The sequence below is a fragment of the Aureobasidium pullulans genome, assembly GCF_000721785.1.
Source record: "Aureobasidium pullulans EXF-150 unplaced genomic scaffold scaffold_12, whole genome shotgun sequence".
NCBI classification, from domain to species: domain Eukaryota; kingdom Fungi; phylum Ascomycota; class Dothideomycetes; order Dothideales; family Saccotheciaceae; genus Aureobasidium; species Aureobasidium pullulans.
The window spans coordinates 313,134-331,795 of record NW_021941032.1 but is presented as its reverse complement, the minus strand read 5'-3'; the positions used below and the strand labels follow the sequence as shown (position 1 = coordinate 331,795).

At 48.6% G+C, this 18,662-nt stretch overlaps 7 protein-coding genes across 7 annotated transcripts; 3 read left to right on the top strand and 4 right to left on the bottom strand.

The window, feature by feature from the left end:
- Positions 1 to 2,906: 2,906 nt before the first annotated feature.
- Positions 2,907 to 3,632, bottom strand: M438DRAFT_336424 (uncharacterized protein; the record flags this gene model as incomplete). The annotated part of the gene is made up of 3 exons (XM_029903889.1): positions 2,907 to 3,205; positions 3,257 to 3,569; positions 3,621 to 3,632. 3 exons carry the CDS (start codon positions 3,630 to 3,632, stop codon positions 2,907 to 2,909), a joined length of 624 nt encoding a protein of 207 aa, XP_029759268.1.
- A 606-nt stretch (positions 3,633 to 4,238) lies between these two features.
- Positions 4,239 to 5,231, top strand: M438DRAFT_336423 (uncharacterized protein; the record flags this gene model as incomplete). The annotated part of the gene is made up of 1 exon (XM_029903888.1): positions 4,239 to 5,231. One exon carries the CDS (start codon positions 4,239 to 4,241, stop codon positions 5,229 to 5,231), a length of 993 nt encoding a protein of 330 aa, XP_029759267.1.
- Positions 5,232 to 7,078: 1,847 nt separating this feature from the next.
- M438DRAFT_381500 (uncharacterized protein) lies at positions 7,079 to 7,843 on the bottom strand (the record flags this gene model as incomplete). The annotated part of the gene is made up of 4 exons (XM_029908903.1): positions 7,079 to 7,329; positions 7,382 to 7,648; positions 7,699 to 7,785; positions 7,838 to 7,843. 4 exons carry the CDS (start codon positions 7,841 to 7,843, stop codon positions 7,093 to 7,095), a joined length of 597 nt encoding a protein of 198 aa, XP_029759266.1. The 3' UTR covers positions 7,079 to 7,092.
- A 581-nt stretch (positions 7,844 to 8,424) lies between these two features.
- Positions 8,425 to 9,759, top strand: M438DRAFT_336421 (uncharacterized protein; the record flags this gene model as incomplete). The annotated part of the gene is made up of 1 exon (XM_029903887.1): positions 8,425 to 9,759. One exon carries the CDS (start codon positions 8,425 to 8,427, stop codon positions 9,757 to 9,759), a length of 1,335 nt encoding a protein of 444 aa, XP_029759265.1.
- A 1,356-nt stretch (positions 9,760 to 11,115) lies between these two features.
- Positions 11,116 to 12,599, bottom strand: M438DRAFT_356479 (uncharacterized protein; the record flags this gene model as incomplete). Its single annotated transcript, XM_029907104.1, has 2 exons — positions 11,116 to 11,265; positions 11,415 to 12,599. 2 exons carry the CDS (start codon positions 12,597 to 12,599, stop codon positions 11,116 to 11,118), a joined length of 1,335 nt encoding a protein of 444 aa, XP_029759264.1.
- Positions 12,600 to 13,351: 752 nt separating this feature from the next.
- On the bottom strand, positions 13,352 to 15,670 carry M438DRAFT_336419 (uncharacterized protein; the record flags this gene model as incomplete). The annotated part of the gene is made up of 1 exon (XM_029903886.1): positions 13,352 to 15,670. One exon carries the CDS (start codon positions 15,668 to 15,670, stop codon positions 13,352 to 13,354), a length of 2,319 nt encoding a protein of 772 aa, XP_029759263.1.
- Positions 15,671 to 16,304: 634 nt separating this feature from the next.
- Positions 16,305 to 17,913, top strand: M438DRAFT_381497 (uncharacterized protein; the record flags this gene model as incomplete). The annotated part of the gene is made up of 5 exons (XM_029908902.1): positions 16,305 to 16,385; positions 16,439 to 16,512; positions 16,568 to 16,981; positions 17,055 to 17,492; positions 17,545 to 17,913. Coding segments are annotated over 5 exons (1,376 nt in total), but the record flags the coding sequence as incomplete, so codon positions are not given.
- Between the last annotated feature and the right edge of the window lie 749 nt (positions 17,914 to 18,662).

The window sequence follows — 18,662 nt, the reverse complement described above, 5'->3', positions numbered from 1 at the left end:
TAGGGTGGATATCTTCCTAGTGTTTTTTGAACTACGCCAGTTTTAGGCTAGGATGAAGAGCTATAGCAGCTCTATAAGCAGGTACTTAATCACTTAGTTGATAGTACTTCTTAAGCTTCTTCTAGCCTAGTGTAACACTAGTTTTGAAGAAGGACTTATCCTCATACTTAAGTTATTCCTTTCTCTTCTTAAAATGAGTAAGAGACATATTAACTAAAGATAGCCATTCCTATAGGGCACCATGTGTTCCATCTACAGCATTGCCTTGTTGACGAGTAGAAAGAGTCTTTATAGGTGCTAATAGGTCCTTAAAATCAGCCAGATCCTACCAGTCCTTATAGGTAAGAGTATCTTCTTTTAAATCATCTAATATTAGGTTCTAGCGGTAGGTATATATATCTACAGGTACCCGGAGCTTAAGTAGTCTTTCCATCATGTCATATTTAGCATTCTAGCGTATGCTACCATCCCGTATAAGTTAGTAGATGAAGTCTAGATCTAGTTCCCTTTAAATTGTTCGAAATTCCTCTTCTCTTTAAGTAGAGGCGGTGACATAGTAACAGAAGTTATAGCTCTTGCCAATATAGGCCTTTTTCCGCTAATACTTAAGTCTCTTTTGTTCATTAGTAAGCTTAACTATAGCCTAGAACTAAGCTACACTCTTATCAATCTCTTCAGCAGATTTCTCTTCTATATTAAAGCAGTCCTTATCTGCACCTAGCATTACTGCCTGCGAGGTAAGATTAAAGATATGTCTAAGACAGCGTAGCCTATGTGTAGTAGGATTGATGGAAGGTATAGCCTTAGAAAGAACAGAGAGAGCGGTGTCGTTTAATGAAGCGTTATTATATATAAAGAATCCTAGGTTCTCTTTTAAACTATAGTCTTCTATAGTTAATAGAAGGTGACTAGCAATGTTGACACCTAAATGGCGGCCCCTAACTTTAGGTAGGGCAAGGAGGAGGACCTAGAGTTAATAGTGTTCGTTAATATAATAGCAACAAATTCCTAGGAGGGGAAGCTTATTTCCTACTATCTAGAGATTAAAGGAGAGGGTAACCTTACTCCTAGACCTTAATATATGTCCTCTAATTGTGCCCTTGCTCTTTTAGTATGTCTTAATACCCTTAGCTCTTAAGGTGTTGTAAGAAGTAAGGGTAAGGTTTTCTATATCCGGATTAACGAATTTTAGAAGCTCATTGTGTGCTTCTAGGCTAGCCCTTCTAAGAGAGACTTAGTCCATTATCTGCCACTTAAGAAGTGCTTAATTAAAGGTAGAGGAGGTAATAGGAGGACGAGGAGGAGAGGGAGTACGTTTTTGTTTTAGGCAAAAGGAATCGAAAGCGGAGGATCGGGACGACGGCGGCGGCGGCGGTGTATAGACACCTTTAGTATTAATGTTATAGTGTTTAAGAAGGTGTGTTCTTGCCCCTGTTATTGATTCTGCAGGTATAATCTTATAGATACACCTAGGAAGGCGATAGTAGCAAAGGCAAAGAAAGTGACGCTTCTTTTAAGATTCTAAGTAGATAGATAAGCCATTCTCAGGTAGCTAAACATAAGAAGGACTTTTTCTCTTATTAGAGAGGGCAGGGGTATAGCTAGCAAGCATAGGGGACTACTTAATGCTATATGTAAAGAAGCGGGATTAGTGGATGAAATCCGGGAGGTTAGATTAACGGTGTAGCTCCGTTAAGTCATCTCTTTTAGTAAGTGAAGAGGTAGAAGTAGCCTATAAGGCCACCTCATCTTAAGATAAATCAATTAGCCTAGCCATAATATTAGTTGTTAAGAATTAAGCGAAAAGGAAGAAGAAACAATGAAAATTAATAAGGATTTCGGGACACGACGTTAAGCGGCCAGCGAGCGATCCGATTGGTCAACCCCGGATTTCAAAGATTTTCAGGGGTTCGCTGCGGGGGTGACCCTGTCCAAGTGATTATCATGAGAATAAATGATTATTACGGCCTCTTCTATTAATCACTCAACTCGTCGAAAATAAAATATCAATCAGTATCACGATAATTTATCATGATATTATCATTTACTATCAGTCACTGACCACACTGAGCAAAAGTATGACGAGGAATGCGACATGAAACCGCAGAAGAACGCAGTCGAAACTCTTCGACAAAGATCGAGAAGCTTCACAACAGAAACTCTTCGACAGAGATCGAAAAGCTCCCGCGACAGACACAGACACAGACATGACTTCTACGCTTCTCCATAGCATGCATATCCAATTTCTCTTCCTTTGCATCACATTGAACCTCATCTCTAGACTAGTAGACTTGCTGAATGCTTCCTCAATCTTCTGCATAGCTCGAATGAAGTAATTGACTTGATCGCCCGTAGAAAAGCACCCTTACGCTTCCTTACCACGAAATCTAGCTACATGATTAAAGAAAAACCATAGAAGAGAAGCCCCCGTAAGCGAATCTAGCGGCCTTTCAGAAAAACCACGAAGCATAGCAAAGCTTAAATGTCTAGAAGAGAAGAGGGTGATTTGTTTAGTATCGAACGCAGTGAGAGTGGCTAGAAAGGCCCGCATATCAATCTTCACCCGTAGAGAAGTATCCTCACGCTTTCACCACAAGAAGAGAAATTACCGGAGATAAGACATCTCACAAAAATCCCGGGGTCCTCTCGAGCAATCATGAAGCACAGTAAAGATCAATTGAAAAGGAGAGAAGAGGGTCGTATGTTAAGTATTACATGCAGCAAAGGTGGCTAAAAGGCCCGCATATCAATCTGGACCGAGTTCTCCTCGGAGGCCTATGCCTCATCCCCCGGACCCTTTCTGTCTCGGTCTTTTCTATCCCGTAACTCAAAATTTGTCCCAGGCAACTTTTGCGGGAGCTTTGGAGGTCTAGCCTTAGGACTTGCCCAGCTTTCTGCTTGCAGCATCATCGTTCGCGGTGGTGTGCGTGGAGTAGTGAGTGGAGTAGCTGGCCGAGCGGGAAATCGATGATTTTAAGACACTCGGTAACGCTAGACATCTCCCGCTCTTTCTGGCTGATAGCAGCGCTAAACTCCTGCTCGATAGTCTCTTTCTGGCTTTTGAGAGTCTCCAGCTTGTGCTGGAGTTCCTTTCTCAACTCCTCGGTCTCGGCGGAGTTCCAACCAGCGCAAGGTGCCTTGTCACCGTCGACGTCGACCTTCTGCCTCTTGCGGGTGTGTTCTTCGGTTTCGTCGGTAGAGGTAGCTGTAACGTGGTCAGAGATCGTAGTGACTGTGTTGTCGAGACCTCCCGTACCTGTTTCGAGTCTTGGAAGCACCTTTCTTCCCAATGCCTCCTCGATTTTCCTTCTGTTTGCGGCTTTGCGACGCTCAATATGAGCTGTCGCTCTCATCTGCCACGTTGTCTCGATGCGAGAGGGTCCATCGACGCTTGCAGTGTTCGATGCGGTCAATTGCTCCTTGGCGACCTCCAGAGCTGCGGTAGGCTGGTGCTGCGAGGTAGGTTGGGTGATTTGGACGTCGCTTTCTGCGATCTCGGTGCGGATCTTGTCGATATGATCATTGTCGTCGCGGGTGTTGGGGTCAAAATCGATGAGTTCACTGTTGTTCTATCGATATATCAGTAACAAGAAAGTGCATGCCTCTACTGGGTGTCACACCTTGAAATTCATGACGACTGTTGTGTCTAGTCGATGTTGTAGAATCAAGTCTCCAAGATAACAAGAGCAGGGGAAAGTGTGGTGTGCATGGGTAAAGGATAGGATATATGGAGAAACAATCAATCTCGAGGTTGTTCGCAATGATAGTGAAAGAGTTTCAGATGGCAAGTGAAGACGTCTCTTGAATCACGTAGTAACCAAGTGTCTCAGACTTCGATGCAAATCGATGTCGGTGGAATTGACAAGTGACGCAGTTGATTTCCTGGACATTCACATCCAGGTGAAGTACAAAGAGCGGTCACAAGACCTTCTATCTCTTCTCGAGCTTCTGGCTCGGTCACAATCGACATTCACTAGCGAAACTCGTCTGTCCTCTTTTCATACCTTTCGGACGTCGCAGATTCTCCCACAGACATCCACAACTTCCCACCGCATCTCCTTCCAACATTCTCAACACCAACAACATAGTACTGCCATCCCCTCGTCACCCCATTCCGGACGACACACCGAACCACCAAGGATCGAAGTGCTGTCGTCGCCAGAAAGCGCAAAACACACCCCAGTTCGGAGACCTCACAGCGAAAGAGCGACAAACACCCCAAAAGCGGTGCCACCAACATGACACCCCGTGATGCACTCCAAAGAAAGCACGGTTGGTCCCCGGATGATAAGCTCTGGGAGATAATCGAGCCGATCTATCCTCGCCCGCCGAGCAAGGGAACCACCACAGATTGGCAAGTCTGCACGTACTTCCAGTATTTTCGCTGGGTGTTCCGGAGAGGGTTTCTATTCATCGGAGAACAGGACCGTGCCGGACTACCGGCGCCGGTCTGGTACAAGTGCACAACCAACGAAAGTGGCAAAGTGGTCGGCTCTTGCTATAACCTTGCTGACGAGGGCGCACCCAGAAGCAATCACAATGTGGGTGAAGTCACCCGCTGGTGGGGGCCCCTGGAGCGACTTTTGCAAGCCCCGAAGCTCCTCGATACCGATGAACTCGACCGCTACCTCAAGGAGTTGTGGCATCTGGTACGGGCCTTTCCTTGCATGCAGGGTGATTTCATCAACAGCATTGAGGTGATGATGATTCCCGCGGGACCCTGGAAACTTCCGATGTCTGCGATTGAACGTACACTTGGCATAGAGCTACCAGAGTCACTCAAGACCCACGACGATGACGGCACAATCCTTTACGCCGAGGACATGCTCCCGGAAGAGGCAACCAAATGCGGGCTCTCTTTGAAGCCAAACCCCAACAGATACATTACCGACGATGATTCATCTATTGACGCCCGCAACTCCGACAGAGCAGACGTGTTGGTATATGGGTCTTCACCAAGGTCGGCAACCAAGACTATCATCTCTCTTCCTCGCGCGGCCGATGAACATACAGAAGTCACCGGACTGGCTGAAAGACCTCAATTCTCGGAATCTGAAGCGCAACAGGAGACTCACAGCATCATGGATACGAATGGAAGAACACTAGCCCGTCTTACTCGTAGCCAGTTCAAGCAACTGGAAATGGTGTTGTTGGCCCCTCCTGGTGTATTCGACGGTGCGATGTCTGTAATCCACGCCAGATACCCCGAACTCAAGCCCCGTTCGGCGTAACCGATCAGAGCAGAAGGAGAAGTGGGCCTAGATGGCGCAGCACAAAGCGAACGATAGTCGAGATTCCACCCGGGTTCTCGAGGGACATGAAACACCAGCAACAGCAGCTGCCAGAGGTTTTCCGGGTTTTCCCTCATATTGGCAGATGCTTTCTTCTCTTTTCTCTTTCTCCTTTTCGTTTTTCTCTTTTCTCTCTTTCACGAGCTCAGTGGTAGATAATGGAATGCAAAATGAATCAAAACAACTTTCTATAAGCAGTCTGTGACAACCACGAGTACGATCAAGGCTGCCACCAGCGAACCGATACATCACCCTACACTGACCATGGCAATACATATGAATCTCGAGTCGATCAGTCGTAACCACCCGCAAGCCAAATCGAAGTAGAATCGTACCTCTTTGCGAGTGTAACTTGTATGTAAGCATCAGTGAGATAATCATAAACCAGGTACGACTATATCTCCTTTTTGCCTCTGCCAAAATCGATAGCAAATGTCTGCTGTTTCCATCTACTTGTCTTGCGCTGCCTTGACTCTTGAGCTTGTGTCCACCGGGGACCTCGGCGCCTTGTTCGTCTCGTCCTACGACTTTAGCCCTGGACATATTGTGGACCTAGCCCTACTCCATTCGGACACAGACGAGAGTGATGATCAAAAATACTTGGACAGATTTAGCGAGGGCAGACTATGGCGGAGAGTGAGATGAATGCACTGAGAGGGAGTGATATCCACCCGCAGTCGATTGTAGAAGGTCTGAAAGCTCAAAGAAGGCAAGAAAGATCCCTTCTCCGATACATAGTACCAAGAGCCCCCGGATAAATCCTATATCCAAGCATGATACTCACCGATCATGACACCAATCGCACCGCACAGTTCACAAGAGGGCGAGCCGAGTTATTCGCACTCCATGGCTTAGCCATCCACGAAAGACTTCACCAATTTGTGACCGAACAGGTACTTGAGATCAGATACTGGCAGTCGAGACCGGACAAGTTCGGACAATTCCTGCCCAGAAACATCAAAAGGCTCCTGGCTGTCAATCCTCAGGATCGGTGCCACTTGGACACAATGGCAAGAGTGATAGTAGCCAACATCCGCAACCGAAAAATACCGACTGTCGACATGGATGGTATTTGCCTATGAGGTCTATTTCCCCGCTTGTCCTTCTGGATCAATCTATCCACCGCAACTTTGTATAAAAAGATATGTTGGTCTTACAAGCAATGACGAAGAGACCCGCGATTGGCCCAGAGGATGGATTCATACCATTGGCACATTGACGCGGATGCTCAACACAGACTCAAACGAAAGAACGGTATTCGTGCATCTGTCGGGACGGCCCTTTCCAGCCAGCATCACGATACTCGACTGGAGGAATTATAGCTATCTTGTATGAGCTTGCTGCTTCTGATTTTGCTGACAGTGTGATGGCGGCAATCCACGTCAAATGCCCCGAACTTAAGCCCAGTTCGCCGTAACGGACCAAGGCAGAAGCAGAAGCGGGCCCAGATGGCACAGTCACACCATGCTTCCTCATGATCAAGTGACAACTATGTAGTACGTGGTAGATAAATGAAATGGACCGGCAATCTTCCATACCCATTTGCTTCTCCCTGAAGATTGTGTTGATCATGCGATCATTCTTGTGACTTCAGGCGTATCGAATGACATCCTCGTATGACATCCCAATGCCGAATTGCGGGAGTGCATGACTTGGTGCCACTATAGTACGCATGATTGGTTCCCTGAGTTGAACGAGAGATCGGTCACTGGTATATTCACTTTGAGAAAATTAAACTGCATTCGAAGATGTTTTGTTTGAACATCCCGTAAAGACTACCTGTCGCCTCCGGTTACCACGTCTATTCGGAATCGGGTTTGGGCAAGATCATGCGGTATGGATTGTCTGGGAGACGGTACTTCTCCTCCTCCAAGACGGCTGCGATGGCATCGATCAAAACCAAGGTCGGTTCAGGGTCTGCGGTAATGACCTCGTCGGCGAAGCGGTCCACGATGTTTCTGACGTTTTGGATCGATTCTTCGATAATCTTGGGTACTTTCTCCTTGACAGAATGCTCCCACACGGCTTTGGTGGCGGTCTTAATCCATGTCAGCACCTAGTCTCGGGTCAAAGGGACTATTTGAACAAACCTCCATGTAGTCGGCATAACCGTTGTAATTGTTGACCTCAACGAAGTAGTCGATGAACTGACGCGTCTTGTAATCAGGAGCATCGGAGTCCATCGGGGTATCGTAGTGATTTCTCACGAACGCCTTGGCGGCGTCAAGTCTGCGCTCCTGCTGGATCTGAGCCAGCTTCTGTTTCATGCCGGCGATCTCGTCTTTGAGCTCCTTGCTGCGGATCTTGGCTTTGGCGATCTTCTCGCGCAATTCGGCCTTGCCGTTGTCGAGATCGGTCTGTACGTAGTTAGCAGCGAACGAGTGAGTGGACTTGACAAAATATGCACCTGAGGCGACATCATAACTTCTGGATCTTTTGTGACAGCAGTGATGGGAGTGGATGCTTCAGGCCTGGGGCCCACGAGCAGCTTGATCTATCATACCAGTTAGTCGGTGCAACAAGGACAAAGGTTGAACATGACAGACCCTCATGTTGTGTGATTGAGGTGATGAGTCGCGAAGGGGTGAGTGAAAAACAAGGCTGGAGTGTGATTAAAGCTGCTGTCATCGGAAATCGGGAGTATGGATCATTGGCATGTGAAACTTGGTAGTTCGGCTCCTCACTCGCTCTCGTCTCAATGTTGCAGCTTTCGCATTTGCAGAGAACATCCGACCTCCGGCCTTTTACCTTCACTGTCCGACTCCCAGATGTTACTGATCCCTTGACACATCTTCAAACGTATCTCTGGAAGAGAGACTCCGACCTCGGTTCCAGCAGACACAATCAACATCTTCTACGCGTCTTTCATAAAAGGCCCTGTCCGATAAAACCTTACCCCCCCAATCGCCAAATTGGAGCAAGCCTGGCAACGAAAAGGCTCAAATAAAAATCTGCTCCCATTTCTCTTCCCCAACTTTTGCAGTAAGTGAAGAGCCCAAGTGCTTCGAGATATCGGGACCTCAAGTCGGGCAGTTGTTTCACACTAACATGGGGCAGATCGTTCGACATAATTTCAACTATCTTCTCGTCCAATCACCATCTTTCCACTACAAGCTCAGAAAGTACCAACAACATGTCAGCTCCTTCTGTTGTCGACGGTCAAACAGGAAACCCCACGCCTCCCATACTTACACTCCCAGTGGAGATTCTGAGTATGATCTTCCGGGAGGGCGATGACGATTGGGAGAATTTGCCAGATCTGCCGAACATTCGTGGAACCTGCAAATTTTTTGACTCAATTGTGGCTCCTATGCTAGCTGCTGAGTGGTCCGGTTGCCTGCGTATTTATTTGAGCAGACCAAGCGTCAAAGGACTAGGAACCATGAGCTCAACATTCGCATCTCAAGTCAAGACCATTCGTCTCTATACTCTCAGATACAACAGTGTCCCCAAGCCAGATCTGTTTGCCAGGGGTAGAGAGCATAACAAGCGCAGGCAAGATATCTGCACGGAGGAGAGATGGTCAGCTAGTACCTGCAACTCGCCCAGAAAAAAGCTACTCGAAGACATTGATAATCACAATGAACGAGTGGCCAGGCAGAATCAGTATCTTGTGGCTGGAGGTCCGCTAGCAGATTTGCTGCAAGCTCTGCACAGTCTGAAAGCTTGCAACAACGCCGATGTCAGCTTCGAAGTCTTCGACAGCCCCAGACTGTACAGATCCGGGGTTGTAGAGAGCATGACTATCTTCGGAATCGACGCTTCACCTCAGACACATGACACTTCAAGTATCGTCAAAATTCTTGCGCACGCAATCAATCTCAGCCAGTACCCTGTCAAAGCAATTACGCTCGAAACTTCTTACGGAATTCGTCCAACCAATAAGATTCAGCTGGAAGACATGTTTTGGAACAGACTTCCATCAGTGCCTGAAGTGTATATCAAGATGCAGAAAAGAAAGAGCGAGGCAGTTCCTAGGGAGCCTTCCCACCCAAACTTCAAGGTCATCAGTATCTCATCCGAGAGAAATCATCTCACGATGACGGATCAGAGCTTTAGACTGGACTACACCGGACGCTATGATCCTCAGTTCAGCAGACCAAACTATGGAGCTTTCTACGACTTCATTCGAGGCAAGCAGTTTCAGAAGGTTACCCTGAATAATGCCCATGCTCATCATGACTTCATGGGTTCAGGATTGAATTTGCGTTCAGAAAACCTTGTGTGTCTCGAAATCTGCGGTGTCTCTCTCACGAAGTCCTTCGACGAGAATGGTCGACTAGGAACCGCACTCGTCTTTTTAGGTCACTTGAAGAGCATGAGCACACTCCAGAGCCTCACACTTAGTGGAATCGTGGACGGTGATCACGGTGATATTCAACAAGATGAGGTAATTTGGAACGGACAGGAAGAGATTCAAATGGGTCTCGATGTTCTCATCCGCAAGGTCAAGATCTGGTACATCTGAGTAAAATGGAATGCAAACAGAAATACCATCATGAAGGAGGTCGTCGTGGCTTTGCTATACGGCAGCGACCTGTTCTGACGAACCAGGTTTCAGATCCGAATCAAAGGAACAAGGGATGAAGATAAGCTTAAACAGAGCTCCAGAACGGAGAGCACCAGGAGTTCATATCGGAGAAAGCATAACCAGTAGCCAGAAACAGATCAGCAGAAACGAATAAAAATCTTTGGCGGTTATCATCGGACTCCGAATAGGCATGCAGGTTGTAGTGATGACCGAGATTAGCAGGAAACCTCGAGATGACCGGAAAGATAGAGGTCAATGTATCCTCGTAACACAAAGGTGGTCTTCGAGATGAACGAGCACCAGTGTGTTGATCACGGAAGGTTTGGCGTCTGCTCTTGTCCGATAACATCATATTTGCACCGGAGTACATCGAAGAAATAGAGACCAACCTGATCACCGAATACAGATAGACCCATCTCCGAAGCAAATCGATCTCCGAAGGCCGAAGTAAGTCGATCTCCGAAGGTAGTCGATCTCCGAAGAAGGTCGATCGGTCGAATTGATCTCGAAGAAGCCCTGCAGGTGCAGAAGAGACTGCTAAAATGAGATCTAAGCTTTTCCTCTGTCAGCGAAGCATCACCGAAGATGAGACATTCGATCTTCTCCGGGAGACGATGAGTGACTAGAGAAAGTCAAGGTAGAAGTGACGGACACAACTGCATAAACGAATAGTCTTTCGACCTCATCACCGCTTCCCAGAAAACGCGTCTCCGAAAGAAACTGCAGAGAGACGCAACGGGACGTCTGACAAGATGATCTCTATCTCCGAAGAGATCTAAAGCTCCCGTACGGTCTCTGTAGGCTAGTGCAACAAGGGGACATCAAAATGGCCCGTACCTTCTGTGTTGTGATAGAGTGCGAACGTTGCCTCTTTACTGTGTCGACATGTAACACCGTTTCATCTAGCTTGTTAGTGAAGTGTCACCGAGATTCAAAGCATCGATCATCTTCGCGGTGTATTTAACTTATATAGATCTTGCAGACTGAGCCACAACACTCTGGAGTGGAAAGCAAGGCACATGTTCAGTGCGATATTTGTTCCACAGAAGACAAATGTGGCAAAGGAGAAGAAGGGGAAAGAAATTTACAGAAAAAGGGGTTGATTGTCACAAACAGGATGGCATTGATGGCAAAACAAAGACGGAGTTCTGATGACTGTTTGTTGCTTCTATGGTTTTCGCTACTGTGGTTCCCATTGTTCGAGTCTTGTGTTCTTTCTTCGCTCCCGCGGAACTATGAGGAGCTCCTCCGAGCTCGTCTGCAGGCGCTTTATGATCGCAGAGTCACATCTGATCAGAGCATAAAGAAGAACATCTGCTCCTTCCGCAACGTCTGTTTCACCCTCCATTGTCGTCGCGCTGGTGCAGAGCTGTAGTACTGCGCCTCGTTCTCCAGATTGCGCGCGCCTCCGATGATGATATCCTGGTTCGTGGTCTCAGCGCACTTTGCTGGTCGTTCAAAATGCAAGTTGCTTTGTAATGGGCTCCGGCTTGATGAGGTCTATGCTGTGCTCATCAATATGACCATCCGGTCACTCCCTCGATCAGCTTGTCAAGTCCGTTCTGGATTTCCTCCTGCCCATGCCACTCTACCTTGCTTTCCTGAACGAAGCCGCCCTGCAACCAAACATCCTCCAGTCTCTCTAAGGTCAGATGTTCAAGGGTGGATATCTTCTTCAGACTGCGGCCAAAGTCTGCGGCTGTGGCAATTCCATGGCGAGATGCGTCCAGAGCCGTAAACTCAACATTAGACATGCGGAGGTCAGTGAGCTCAGCTGTCTCAAAGAGTGACGTGAACACATCGTAAGGCCCTCGAACGTCAATCAGATCAAGACTGCGAAAGGGCGTCTCTCTCAGCCAGAAGCGGAATCGGTCGTAGTATTGATCCTCCAAGCCGGTGTACTCGCAATCGAACCACTCGTGATCCATGTCTTGGCGGATCAGCGTAAGATGAGACTTGTCTGGCGAAACTTTGATAACTCCTGCTGTCGCTTCCTTGTTGCCTGGGCCTTCCATGCGAATGCAGACTTCGGCTTCGGCCTCGTCCCAAAACACTTCTTCTTGGTCGATTACCTGACCGTCGAATGCGATAAGGTCAAGTTGCAGTCGTTTCAAGGGGAATTTACTGACTCTGACCGCGTTGCGTAGTGAATCCAAGGTACTGAAGGTGTCGTTTTCTGTAGGTACGCAGTCGCCATAACTCACCATGGCTCCATAGCCAGCATGTTCCAACTTGCGGCAATCGACATAGTCCAAGTCATGATAGAATAGATAGCTGTTGATGTCGTGATACACGCCGAAAGTAACATCAGTATTGCTCTGAGACTGCAAATTCATCATAGCCTCAATTATTCCTGCGACGTGGCAGCCACTCCGAACGAATTGGGCCTGTGTCTCCGTGCGAGCGTTGTGGTCGATCAAGATTGCAGCCTCCACGTCTTCAAGCGGAACGTCTGATTCGGAGGGCGGGTCCTTTTTCTCAAGACGATGAGTACCGAATTTGATGCTCTTCAGGAGAGGGGCGAGAGTCGGATGAGCAGTGAGACCGACCAGAGCTGCCATACTCAGTTCGGAGAAGATGAATTTGCGATCGGAGGCGAAGTTGCGCTTGAAAGCGGGAGCAACGACGTTTCCGAGCTCCTGGCAGACCAGTCGAAGCCGATTCACATCCTCTTTTGCGCAGTACGAGAGGGTGATCTCAAAGAGCTCTTGTGGCAAGGTGAAGAGCGGCGAATGTGTAGGCGCCGACTGGACAGGGGGCCCCACGAGGTTTGACATGGCGATCGAGGTCGTTGAGATGTAGCGGCGGGCTGATACGGTGCGTTGCTGGATATTGGAGGTTGGCGGTCGGCGCAGGATATCGGGGAGCGAAAGAGGTTGATACAGAAGATCTGGAGTTGGCAGGCGACCAGAGTTCTCGCGTTGACGAAAGACACGCGCGCGTGTTTGCGAAGAGTGATTACCGAATTGGACTCGAGTATGGAGGCAGGTAGGCGAGAAAGTAAACAAACAGTTTTGTCGACAAGCTCGTGCTGTGAAAGTGAATACAACCGAAGAGCAAGAAAACTTCACTGATCGATCGTCTGACGCCGCTGTCCACTAAGCGATTGGGAAAACCCAATTGTTTTGACACACAGCCGCGACGGAGTTCAGGGATATGGTCTTGATTTACCGCTGAGGATTTGCTTGCTTTACGCCAGCTGCAGTCGTTTTACGAGTTCTGTGGATTCAGCGAGATTGTTCTTTCTGGTTGCGATCTCAGGCAATGTGGTCGACAGCAAAACAAGAGGGAAGTTTAGAGAATGTATGGACGCAAATTACATAGCTCTTTATTGCAGTTGTACGTGTTACCATGTTCGAACGATAGATTGAATGGTTCATGGGGCAGGAGTGTACGGTTTTAAAAACTTATTATGCTACCTGTTCGTTAAAAGAGAAACCTTTAACATCTGATCTTCTTGCTGGTTTTTTAATAACGAGAATGAGGAAACAATGAACGAGGCTCTGTGATTTGAGGAGAACAATTTCTCCTATATCCAGCCCAAGACTTCATCATCTCCGAAACCATTCCATCTTCCATACGGGATCAACACCGTCCATTCCATGTCTTGGTCATCATTTTCTTGCTTGACTGGTTGATCATGAATATCTCCGACTTCAGATGAAGGCTCGCCGCTGTTGGTAGAGGTTGTCATGTCTTCGACGGAATGCATGTGTGGAGTGCTACCAGTCGTCGGGGCATCGTGGTCTCCAAGCTCATCAGATTTTCCCCTAGGGTTGCGGTCGTCGTCTTCCTCCAAGGCTGGATTAAGATTTTGCGAGCTGGTGGTGTTCGGATGAAATTCCAGCATGTCTACGTCCTCTGGAGTGTCGTTCAATGGGCTCGGACGTGGGTCTCCATGCTCGACTTCAACGGTTTCGGTGATTGGCGCAGACGAGACCTCCGTGATCCCACCGCTTTCGCCTTCGGGCTCTGCCATCTCTTGGTCGCTGTTGATAGTCTGAGCACTAGGCTGGATATGACCAACCTCATTATCTTCGGTTACCAGTGGTATGGAGTAGGCTTCTTCATTCCCGGAGAATATCGTATGATCGGGAAGAGTCTCGGCGGTGTTGATGGGATCACTCATCGAGTCATCGGATGCAGCTGCCATATCCTGGTCCTCGCCAGTCAGAGATGGTGGCGAATGATTTTCGTAGTTCTGGTCCTCAATCTCTTGTCGCCCCTGTTGACTGTTGGCAGGACGCAGGTCTTCGTCAAGTTCAGGGTGATATCCGATCATGCACTTCTTCTTGAACTCCCCCACCGCAAGAGAAAGACGGTCCATACGGTCATACCATAAATCGCACGCAGATGCGGTTGTGCCATCCCAGAAAGTTGAGATAGATGAATCAGGCTCATGAATTCGATGTGCTAGCGAATTGATTTCCCTAGGAAGGCTTAGCCAACGGAGACACAATCCCTGTACGGTGAATCGCCAAAATCCACCATATGAATTGTCTGAGCCACGAATGAATTCGAAAGCTGTAGCGTCATGGGTCCCGTTGATGTAAGGGGTCCAATCCGTCAAGAAGAGATCGCACATCTTCTTTATCGCAGCACGGCGACCATCCGCGAGGACTCCCCCACTTCTCGTTGACCCAGCTGTATCAGCAGTAGGGTAGTCCATGGCCTTCCATAGCTCAACCGCAGAGGGCTTTCTCTTGTCACGAAGAAGGTGTGGCAGTGGATGGATTGGCAGGAAGATCACGGCGTCGCCAAACGTCCAGTCAGGGTTTGTGATACGATCGCCGTGCTGAGGGCCAGAGTCCTCGAGTTGCTTGACGCTCATGTACAGACACTCATGGACTGATGCTTCTTCGGACATCGAGATCAGGGCGTGTAACTTTGTACGCTCTTCGGTCATGTGTTTCCACGGTACCAGGTCCCATCTTTTCGCCCAGAGCATGAACAAGTGAAACCTTATGGCGATGAACATCTCAGTTGACAGCGGAGGCGCGTTGACTGTGAGGCCCATCAGAATAATCCAACGCCAGACATCTGCCTTGGTTGCAGATTGGATGCCAATATCCGGGATTGGCATTGCAGGGGCGTCGATGAGGCGTCTGATCTTGTGTTTTGTGGCCGTGTTTATGTTAGACTCGTGATTGGTAGGACACTTCTCGAGCAGCTTGTTGTCCTCGGTCTCTTTCCTCGACTTCTTTGCAGGTGGTGGTAACTCGGGGGCCGGTTTCTTTTCATGTTCTGGTGACCTTTCGAGATGTTCTTCGGCAGCGTCGAAATACATCAGCTCATTGGGCGACTTGCCGCGACTGGAGGTTTCCATCCCGGTCATAGTCTGAGCAGAAAACAAGACTGAATCCTTGTATCGGTTGCACTCGTAGACCATGACGCGGTCGTGGTCTGCACGACGGTGGTATCTTTTTGGAACTTTGTCGAGATATCCTTGTCGGTTGTCGCCGCGTCTGATCATACCTCTCCCACGAATCACAGTTTCGTCCGATGTCATCGGTGTCGTGAAACCTCCGCCAGCTATGCTGGTTCGTCCGATACTCAAGAGTTGTATGACTTTGATATCGGAATCCCGGGTTTGGTGAGGTCTCATTGATCGGAGAGCCGCGGCGATGTACTCCTGCAGCTCGACGTCTTCCGCTCTCAAGTACGTTCCGTCCAGTCTGGCGCCATTGGAGAGATGCTCGTCAATCATATCAGCTGCATCCTGCCAACGCGACGGACTATGCGCTTCGGGTGTTTGCAGCATATTGGAAACAACAATGCGGTTATGGGTAATAGCATCCGGTCCATGTCCGAGAGGTCTGAGGTTGGTGTAGTTGGGCGTGGACCCCATGGCGGCGAAAGGTGAAGTGGATGGTCTACCAAAGCGATTAGTACAGGGTATAAGCGAAAGACAAGCAAGCAAACTACCAGTGCGAAGACGTGATTGGCGTAACGGCAGATCCTGGTGCGAAGTGGAGCACCAAGAGCGGGACGAAGCAACTCGAGATGATGTGATGTAGCAGGTGTTGTAAGGGGCACCCTGATGGTGTTTGAGAATCACTTGCCGATGCGGAGCGAAGTGAGCGGCGTGTCAGCTGATAGCAGACAAGTGAAGAGCGAAGGGGGGTGTGCTTCAACACGACGAATGAGTAACCTTGCCGCTTTCTGAAGTATCACCTTATGTAACAAAGAACTTCTCCCTTAACGACTGGAGTACGCTTCCTATCAAACCAAAGTATCGGTAGTCTCGGGTTGAGGTCACCAAATTCAAGAGATTCGGAAACGAATATCGGAGTGATCCATTGAACGCGAAAGAATATCCACTTTCATTCACACGTCTCACTTCATCCTTCTTCCAATTTCTCTCATCTTCTTCTCGTTCCTCAAACAACACTTTCCTCAAACAACACTTCCAAGTTTTAATCCACCTTCGGAGCTTGCCTCTTGTCTTTCAACCCTCGAGCGACCCAACAGCGCACGAACAACAATGAGGTCTTTCAGCTACGATCCGCATGAGAGATGGAAGATGGTGCAAAATGATCCAAAGTTGATCGCGGCTCGAGAGGGTAAGTGATGACAGTTTGGCGGTCCTCTTTTCCCACAGCTAACCTATGTGCAGGGATGGCTGCCAAGAGGGCTGAATTGAAGGCGCAGATGGCTGAATTGAAGGCGAGGCGATCCAGCGCCAAGAAGGTAAACATGACTGGATCGGTCTTATGGAAGACGGGATCTGACACCAGCTCTCCAGGTCACCAATGGATCAAAGAGCGAACTCCTGCAGCAACTCTCCCAGCAGCAGGCCGAGATCAAGGAGGTTGACAAACGCATCTCCGAAATCAAGGCAAAATATCAGAATGAAGGTCGCCTCAAGAACGGCGATTATTCCAGCAAGTCCATGACCGAAGCGCTTGACAAGCTGGAACTGTCTGTTTTCAAGAATGTCTGCACAACAGACATCAACTGGATCCTCAACACCAGCCGAACCTACATGATTATGGCCGCCACTTCCCATCAAGCTCACCTGATCACACAATCTCATGACGCATTCACCGCTGCTGGAGAACGCGCCGACCGTCTGGCTACGCTGAAGGATGGGATGTTGTCCGAAACCGAGGGAGATGATGAGCAAATGGCTGGGATGACTGCACCTGCAGGTCACACGGTAAGTGCCCTATTCCCTCCACTCAATCAGTCCCCCATACTCCCACTCGACCTATACTGACATACTGCGACAGTACGATTTCAAGGCCATGTCCCCGGCCAACAGCGACGAGGACATCAACACAGAACTGACCAGCGTGGGCGCAATGCTCGAGCAAAAGAAGAGCGAATTGCGACAGCTCGAGAGCGCAGAGCCATATTCGCAAGAAAAGCACCAAGGCGCTCTCCTCGCAGAGCTCCGCACGATGCTCGACCCTCGGGATGTCATTCAAACCGATATCACCAACAGACTTGCTGACTTGAACAACATGAGCGAGTACATACAGACCGGAACACAGAGAATAAAAGAGCTAGACCGGGACTCGCAAATAAAGTACAGCAACACCATTTACACAGAGCTCCGCAAGATGCTCAAGCCTACAAAGACCGTCCAAAAACTCAACACGGGCGCAATCAAGCTCCACTGGTTCATCCACCAAGCCAGTCTCAACTACGTTGCCAGATGCCATATGGTGAGCGTGCATGCTCTTTGTTCATCTTCTGAGTTTGGCTGACAGCCCGAAGCACTTCATGCTCGCCGCAATCCCGGTAGTCAACATCTCGTCCATCAGCCCTACCGATCCTAAGTGGAGATGGACAGAACTGCTTCCTGATGGTAGCTGGACAATCAAACCCTGGCAGTTCGAAGCAAGCCAGACGTCGGTCGAAACGATAGTGAAGTGCAACAAGACCATGGCAAAGACGTTGGCCAGTGCCTATGGACATCCTCACGTTCTCTACGGAGCAATGGAGAAGCTCCTACTCGACTGCGACACTTTGTTGTACAGCAAATTCCGACTGTTCGACATGGCATTGCCTGCCAACGTCCGCCAACCCAACGACATCGACGATTGCATAACGCCCCGAGTTGTGTACAAGCCAGAGCAGATGTGATGCCTCGCCATAGCGGGCATCCTTATCATCGGTATCACTGAGGACCCGAGACATCGGAGATGATCAAGACAACGAACAAGTCGGAAACGCCGGAGACATCGAAGGACGGAGGGCATGGAAAAGACTGACAGCAACGGCAATAGGCAGTCATAGCATGGATGGTAGATAACAACCCAAATGAATGCGGCGTCTCAGAGCATAAGGACAACTATTCTGACATGGATTGTCCATCAGCTATTGTCGCCCGGAGTGATACAACGTTGACCTTCAGATCATGGTCAACTCGGAGATGGGGTTATCGTCACAATAGTGTCTTTGATCCCTTGGGTTGATCGTTCATCGCGATTAATCACGAGTTTGGACATCCAGACTAAATCAGAGGGTTGATATCATGTTCTGTCTCGGCCTGACTCCGTTGCTTACGGCGGCGGTTCAAGCTAGTGTTATCCTCAAAATCTCAATCTACGAAAGGCCAAACTGAGGAGCAATGTCCGATCGGTGGATGATCCTATCTCCCAAGAGTCAAGACATGAGTCGATCTCCGAAAAGTCACGATATGAGTCGATCTCCGAAATGTCAAGATATGAGCCGATCTCCGATGATTGAACCATATTATGCCAAAAGGCCAAACTGCCAACTCATCTTACATTCTCTGATCGCTCATTCTCAAAAAGCGCGTGGTAATCCTCTAAGCATAGCGAGATCAGTAGCAGGGGATCAAACTAATTATATATGGTCACTCGAGTAGA